Source organism: Triticum dicoccoides, chromosome 2B, assembly GCF_002162155.2.
Source record: "Triticum dicoccoides isolate Atlit2015 ecotype Zavitan chromosome 2B, WEW_v2.0, whole genome shotgun sequence".
Taxonomy (NCBI): Eukaryota; Viridiplantae; Streptophyta; class Magnoliopsida; order Poales; family Poaceae; genus Triticum; species Triticum dicoccoides.
This window is the reverse complement of record NC_041383.1, coordinates 777,728,871-777,736,380: the sequence shown is the minus strand read 5'-3', so window position 1 is coordinate 777,736,380 and position 7,510 is coordinate 777,728,871. Positions and strand designations below refer to the sequence as shown.

The 7,510-nt window shown below is 42.1% G+C and overlaps 1 protein-coding gene across 1 annotated transcript; it reads left to right on the top strand.

The window, feature by feature from the left end:
• The first annotated feature begins 3,917 nt into the window (after positions 1-3,917).
• On the top strand, positions 3,918-7,251 carry LOC119366238 (ubiquitin carboxyl-terminal hydrolase 3-like). Its single transcript, XM_037631928.1, has 9 exons — positions 3,918-4,065; positions 4,154-4,285; positions 4,407-4,451; positions 4,557-4,668; positions 4,861-4,919; positions 5,060-5,134; positions 5,567-5,615; positions 5,698-5,774; positions 6,871-7,251. The coding sequence occupies exons 1-9, from the start codon at positions 3,982-3,984 to the stop codon at positions 6,958-6,960; spliced, it is 723 nt and encodes a 240-aa protein (XP_037487825.1). The 5' UTR covers positions 3,918-3,981; the 3' UTR covers positions 6,961-7,251.
• The last annotated feature ends 259 nt before the right edge of the window (positions 7,252-7,510 follow it).

Below are 7,510 nucleotides of genomic sequence, written 5' to 3'. Positions count from 1 at the left end.
TCATGGAACACATTTTCATTTAACATACTTGTTCGGGAAACCTCTTGCCACAACCATGACTCAGTTTCTAATTTCCAGAACTATTTAGCTAGTAGAACTTTATTAATAAGATCTAAATTTGAGATACCCAAGCCCCCCTGTTGTTTGGGTTGACAACAGAGTTTTCCGTTCAAATGATAAAAAAATCTTGTCTTCACCAGCCATCCACACAATACTAGCCCTATAAAAATCAAATTTCTTTCTTACCCCAATAGGGGATTGGGTAGAAAGTCACCATAAAGATAGAGATGTTAGTTAAGCAGGCATGAACCAGAGTGACCCTGCCAACAAGCATTTTGCCTTGCCAACACACAGGTCTTTTCTCTATTTTTTCTATCATTCCACCCATGTTTATTTTTAATTCTCATATTAGAGAGAGGCATTCCCAGATAATTTAGACCTAACTCACAAGTAAGGATTCCTAGTATTGATAAGCTTTTCTATTAGTTTGTCCAAAGGGAAAAATCTCACTTTTGTGAAAGTTGATAGTCAAACCTGGCATTTCACTAGTAGAAAACGGGCCTTTAGTCCCGGTTCCAGAGGGCCTTTAGGGTGTGTTTGGTATGTGTCACCAACTGGAACGGAATGGGTCCGACCCGTCCTTTGACCACATTCCTGTGTTTGGTTCACGACTAGAACGAGAACCCAGTCGTTCCACGAAGTGGAATATTCCTCCCAGATGCGTAACGCGGTCATTCCTCCAAATCGGTGGAATGACGCGGAACCGCTCCTCCTCGTCTCTCTCTATCCCTCAATCGGCCCCTTCTCTCTATCTTCTCTCCCTCATCTGCGGCGCTCGTGTGGCAACCGGAGAGGCGGGTAACCGCGACCGGTGTTGGTGGCACCGACAGGCGCGTGGCCCGTGGCCCGCGGCAATGAAGACGGGCGGCGACGACCGTAGATCATACCGGAGCATCGGGAATGGGAGCCTCCGGCACCTGGACACCAGCCGCCCCAGCGCCTTCGCCTTCCTCGCCAGCGCCGGATCCCGCTTGGAGATCAGGTCGGAGGTGAAGAGCCCCGTGGCAGCAGGTGCATGGACCGGAGCGTGTAGGCGCCGCTCGTAGCGAGTGGCACCGGCGAGCGCGCGGTTCTAGCGGGTGGCACCGGCCGGCGCTAGGCTGGAGAATCTGCTCGATCTGCCGGCGCCGTCCATTGTTCCTATTCCGGCCACAAGCCATCAAAATGATTTATTTGTTCCATCTGTAAATGATTGGGAGTTTAATTTCTGCAAATAAAAGTTTTACCCATTGATTTTGGCATGTGTGTTTAAAAGTAATAAAAACTTATATATATGTGACAGTTAATCTCATCATTTTCTTATGTAATAAAGAGATGAGCTGAATCAAATCCATTCTATTTCATCTCTTCAACCAAACACCAAAACGAAACCATTCCATTCCATCTAATTGCCCCTACCAAACGTACAAACGGAACCGACCCATTCTGATGGAATGGAACCATGACATTCCATTCCACTTCATTCCCGAACCAAACACACCCTTAGTCCCGGTTTTGGAACCGGGACTAAAGAGTCGGGACTAAGCCCAAAACCTTTAGTCCAGGTTGGCTTACGAACCGGGACTAAAGGAGCTCCACATGGCCGCTGTATGGAGCTCCACCTTTAGTCCCGGTTGGCACCAACCGGGACTAAAGGATTTTTTTGAAATTTGGTTTTTCTGAATATTTTTTATTTTTTTACTTTTTTTTATTTCAAATTTCTGAATTATTTGACAATTTAATCTCTAATCACCCCTCATCACTGCTCAAGTATGGACCACTCATTCCAAATCGTCTAACTTCCCGGCCGGTCATCCATCCTCTCAGTGCTCCAGCCTGAGCACGCTTAACTTCCGAGTTCTATTCCCCCTCGTTTTCAAGTCTGCACTTGTTGTTTTCCTGAAAATAGTAAGCTATCAATCGTATTAACCCTTAGGAGTTGAACTTGAGCATGAAGTCACACATTTCACCGTTTGAGTTTGAAACTATTATTCTTAAAACCAATAATTATTTAATAACACTAATATTTCTTGAATAAGTAGTTTGACTATAGTTTGACCAAAAATTCAAAAAACATAAATTTGAGGATAATTTTTTTCTTTAAGAATTTGAGGATTCTAAAAATTTGCAAAACGTCCTACGGCGGTCAAAATCCGAACCGGATTTTCATGCTGAACATTTTGATATATTATACATTTTTTTCGACATCGTATGCAAAAGTTATAGCCGTTTTACTTTTTCATAACACTTTTTTAGAAAACAGGTCCAAATTTAAGTTTTTTAGTTTTCCTAACTAGTAGATGTAGTAATATAACTACATCTCGAAGGATTTTAGTTTTTGAAGTTATCATTTATTTTTCAAAACTGAAATGGCGATACAGGGGGTAGAGTTTGAACCCCTTTAGTCCGGGATGGTGTCCATCCAATCCTACCGTCGACTACATCTAGTAGCACCGTCCCAGCCAGAGTCACAACTAAGATTAACCAAGCAAGAGTCACGTTCTATTAAAGTGGCAAAAATAATTACTTTTTAATATAGCAAAACTAATTTTATCAACTATTATTAAAAGCTAAATAACTATTAATACACAATAGTAGCAAAATTAATATTAGTTAATTATAAAAATTTATCTACTATTTTCTAACAGAAGCATACTACAACATGTTAAAATCTACAGAAAGAACTAACTAAAAATAATTGAAAACAACAATTAAAGGACTAAAACAACTATATAAGCAAAGCAATACTGTTTTAATTAAAATCCTAATTTAAATTATTCTAAAAATAACCAAATAAATCTTACTATGACAACGATCTGATATGTGACTAGTAGCAAAAAGAATTAAATTAAAAAATATTTTTAAACTCAAATTATTCACAATCTAGGTGTTGAAGCAAATTTGAACAAATTCATATTTAAATCATTCAAATTTGAAAACTAATGGCACAAACAGAAACTAGAATTTTTTTTGAATATAATGCAAAAAGAATCACTCAAAAACATCAAATATCCTAAAAGATATAAGCAATTTAAAACAAAAAACAAATGGAAAAACAAAAAACAAATTTCAGAACCCCTTTAGTCCCGGTTTGACGGGACTAAATGTCGCCCTTTAGTCCCGGTTCCTAATGCAACCGGGACTAATGTGTACATTAAGTTTGGACCAAAACCCTGTTTTGTACTAGTATTTGTTCAAAAGCACACAAAATAAATTCAAATTTCTAACACTATCCTTATCATCATGGAATAGGAATATAGTATCATCAGCATATTGCAACATATCCATACCTTTCTCCAAATAATCATCTAACACCCCCTTACCTAAGCTACGGCTTCATTGGGGCCCAAATGTGTGTTGTAATGAGACGTTCCAATTTCCATTATGGGGGGCCGAAGACACTAGGAACGCCGGGCCTGTGCAGACAGTGAACAAGTCCGGGAACTCATTGCAGAGAGGAGATCCGTCCATCCAAGGATCCTACCAAAAGAGGGTCTCCTCTGCATTGCCTATGGAAACTGAAAGCCCTAGTTGAATTTCATGCTTGACCTTTTGAATCGACTTCTAAAATTAGGACGCACCCTCGTTCACAAGCAAAACGGGAGAGTCCTGCAAATACTTAACTGATTCTCGCTATTAACGCCGAATCATACTTTTTGTTTGTGACTCAGGCTGTTTGAGTTTGAACTTAAAATCTGCCTTCTTTTTCTTTAAAAAAAATCTACCTTCTGAGTTCTGACTACATCAGATGGGGCATGGCAGCTAAGAAAAAGATTAATGGGCATGGGCCACCTGGGCCGGGCTCGTTGTTCTGAGCATACTGGGCCGGTTGGAGGAGCAAAAAGCTGCCGCTACCCTCTTGTCTCAAAAAAAAAAAAGTCGCTCCCCTCCACCTCCGGCGAATTTCTCTCAAAGAAAGAGAAAACCTCCGGCGAAATCCCCATGGCAGCGCCGACCTCCTCCGCCTCTGCCTGCTCCGGCGAGCGGTGGCCCCCGCTCGAGTCCAGCCCTGAAGTCTTCAACCAGGTTAGCGTCCGCCGCTGCCTGCTGTTCCTATCATCCATCTCTACTGTGACCATCTATCTGACGGAACTCCTCGCCGCGGCGGGCGCAGTTCATGTGGTCGCTGGGTGTCCCGCGGGGCGAGGTGGAGTTCCACGACGTGTACGGGCTAGACGCCGACGCGCTGGCCATGGTGCCCCAGCCCGTGCTCGCCGTCGTCTTCTGCTTCCCCGATCCGCCCGAGGTACATACCCCACACGCTTCAGTTTATATGTGAATATGTGTGCAGGCAGTCCATTTTGTCTTGATATATCCTAGATTGGTACTTTCAGAGATTCAGTACTTATTCCTTTTGCCCGATGCAGGATCCAACTGCTCCTCCAGAGCAAGTCTCAGCTACTGAAGACAAGGTGGGCAATTTCTGTTTCTTGTAGCTGATCTGTCCACCGTAACAGGCCCCTTATGGTCTTACATCAAGTAACACATTTGACTTCAACATATTCCTTTTGCAACAGGAAAGTTTGGATGAGGTGTATTTCATAAAACAGATCGACTCATTAGGAAATGCTTGTGGAACTATCGCTTTACTTCATGCTGTTGGAAATGCATGTTCAGAAATCAGTCTTTGTAAGCAATCTCTGTGCTTTTGTGCTTCTGTTGTGTGTGATGCCATTCTGTCTATTGCACAAGTAATTAGGGGGGCATTGATTCCATGTAGGTCAATAGAATTTGCAGTATGTAAATCATGTAAAATGATTCCATTCCGTTTCATGCTTATGCCTCTGTTTTTGTTAAACGAACTTATGTTCTCTTTTGTAGTGGAGAATTCAGGCTTGGACCTGTTTTTCAAATCAACAGCCAGCATGGACCCGTATGAGGTTCTTATCTCTTGATTCAAGCCATTCATCCTTACCTCAGAGGCCGGGGTGTTTCCCCTTTTCGAAAAAAAATTCATCCTTACCTTGATCACTCTCAAACGGTTTTCCATTATCGTTCTTATCTTATGCCATACATTTAGTGTGCCAGAGTGTTGGAGAAGAACGATGACATGGCAAGAGCTCACTCATTGGCTGCCACTGCTGGTGACACAGAGGTACTGATTATTATTTTTGGCTTATGTGAACTGGGATTCTGTCTCAGAGACCTAAATGATCATTACAGCAGCCAATAGATTGATGTGTGGGGAATAAATAAATAATAACCTTGGAACTTGAAATTGTTATTTTAGCTCATATAGTGAAGTGTGTCTTTATAATGTTTCTTTCAGTTCAAATGCAAAGGCAAAACTTTGTTGTAGTAACCAGTGTGGTTTTTTTTTTTTTTTGAAAAGGCAGTATGATCATTAATTAGTATGTAACAGACTACGACAGGACGTCTTTCAGATTGATTTATAATCTCTTACAGTTATCTTTTTTTTAAAGTGAAAATACATAAGGAAGAGATGTAAGCATATAAATATTTGTTAAAATTTCTTCTCCTATTCGTTGAAAACGTTCAACTTTCATACCTGGCCCTCGTTTGCCAGATCGGTGACATTGTAGAAGAGCACTATGTTTGTTTCACAGCTCTCAATGGTAAGTCCTTTTGCTGGTCTCGATGTAATACTCAGTTTTGATTGTTTTTCATAGGATAGTAACGAGTGGCATATATCTGTAGGGACACTTTACGAGCTTGATGGAATAAAGGGTGGACCAATAAAGCATGGTCCCTCATCTCCTGAAAGTTTACTGCAGGTATTGTCAAAAGGGCCAGTGTTATATTTGTTTGTACAGGCTTGGACAACCTAGCTACCATCACACTTATATTGTTCAAGTAATATCACTGGACCATCCTATATGTCATGGTAAACTGTAAAGGCCTAGAATAAATAGAGAGCAAACATCTGAATAGTGGCCATTTTTACAAGAATAAGCTACCAACATGTAGGATGAGTGATGGTGGTGGCCGTACAAACTTGTCAATTTGTTTGATGAATTGCACATTCTAGACACGGTTGTTCTGTATCCCCCTACATGACCTCCAGAGCCTATAGGGCCTTAAATAGAACAGGTACGAAGGTACACTAGCAGATTCAGTTACTGGTGTGGAAAGAGTCATGCTTTTCATGACATTAGTCTTGACGTTTTGGTTACTGACCTGTTACTTATTTGGCACTCAATGACTCAAATGAGTATCTAACTATCAGCAGTAACTGCTCATTGCCTGTGAATGATTGATGCTGGCAGATGTGAAGTGAAAGTTCAACTGAAAACTCATTCGTGTGGTGCTGATGCCCTGCAGTTCAACATATATGCTGACAACAGGGGATATGCTCGTTTCACGGGTGCTATATAGTGTTACGTTTTGTTGACAGGGTACAGTTTTTACTATCATAGTATATGCCACTGCTTCTGCTGCTGCCGCTGTCTTGTTTTTTATTTATTCCAGGAGCTCCAGATCCCCAATCTCATTAGAATGAAATTGATAGCACGGTATCCAGTGTGACCACACTTATTCAATCACACCCACAACCCGCTGCCGAACCACGGAAGAAACACATCTACCAAAAGAAAGCAAAGTAGCAAACAATTCCTCTAGTGTAGCACACCACCCAGCCTGGAGACGCAGCTCCCACCAAAACAGCCTACAGGAAGACTAGAAAAGAGATCATAACAGTAGCAGCAAAGCACCTTGGCTTGATAACAGTAGGAGCAAAGGACAGCCGACATCTCTACAAGTCGCGCAATTTCAGCTACCTTTTACCAGCGGTTATCTAACTGCCCATTCGCATCTGCAACTATATCTCCTCTGCTTACAACACAATAATCTCGGTCCTTTGTGTTCTACCAGGATGTCGTGAATGTCATCAAGGCTATGATGCAGAGGATCCCCAATTCGGTAAACTTCAACGTGATGGTGCTATCGAGGAGACTGAAGTAAGGAGGTGCTACTTCTTTGGTTGATTGTTTCTGGGATACGGCAGAAGGGGTGAAGGCTATCTGTTTCAGCCAACAGCAGACGCCGTCCACTCTTGCGTAAGAACTTCTGCCTGGTATACCTGTGTGCTTGTCTCGATTATCTCATGCATTCGGCGTGCAGGGAACCTCTTAATTGGTAACGTGAATAATGATTCTATTCTTGTGATATGTATGGGTCGATCACATCATCACAAGAGGACGATCCTCTCGTCTTGACCACTGTGGTATAGGTTAATGGATTACACATAGGCCATATGGCACCGTCTGCACCATTTGAGCACTGCACTAGAATATGAACCAACAGTGTTTCTTCTGCTTCTTTAGGGCACTCGTACGACACAGAACCTTCCAAATCAGCAGAGCCCACTGAGCCTTCGCTCCCAATAATATCTCAGTTCTTCTGAAATAAGAGGAAAAAACAACGACGTTTGGTGACACCATAGCAGTAGCATGCATGCCGGCCGACTTGCATGCCTCGGTTACATGGATTCGGCGGCGGGTCATGGCCGCAA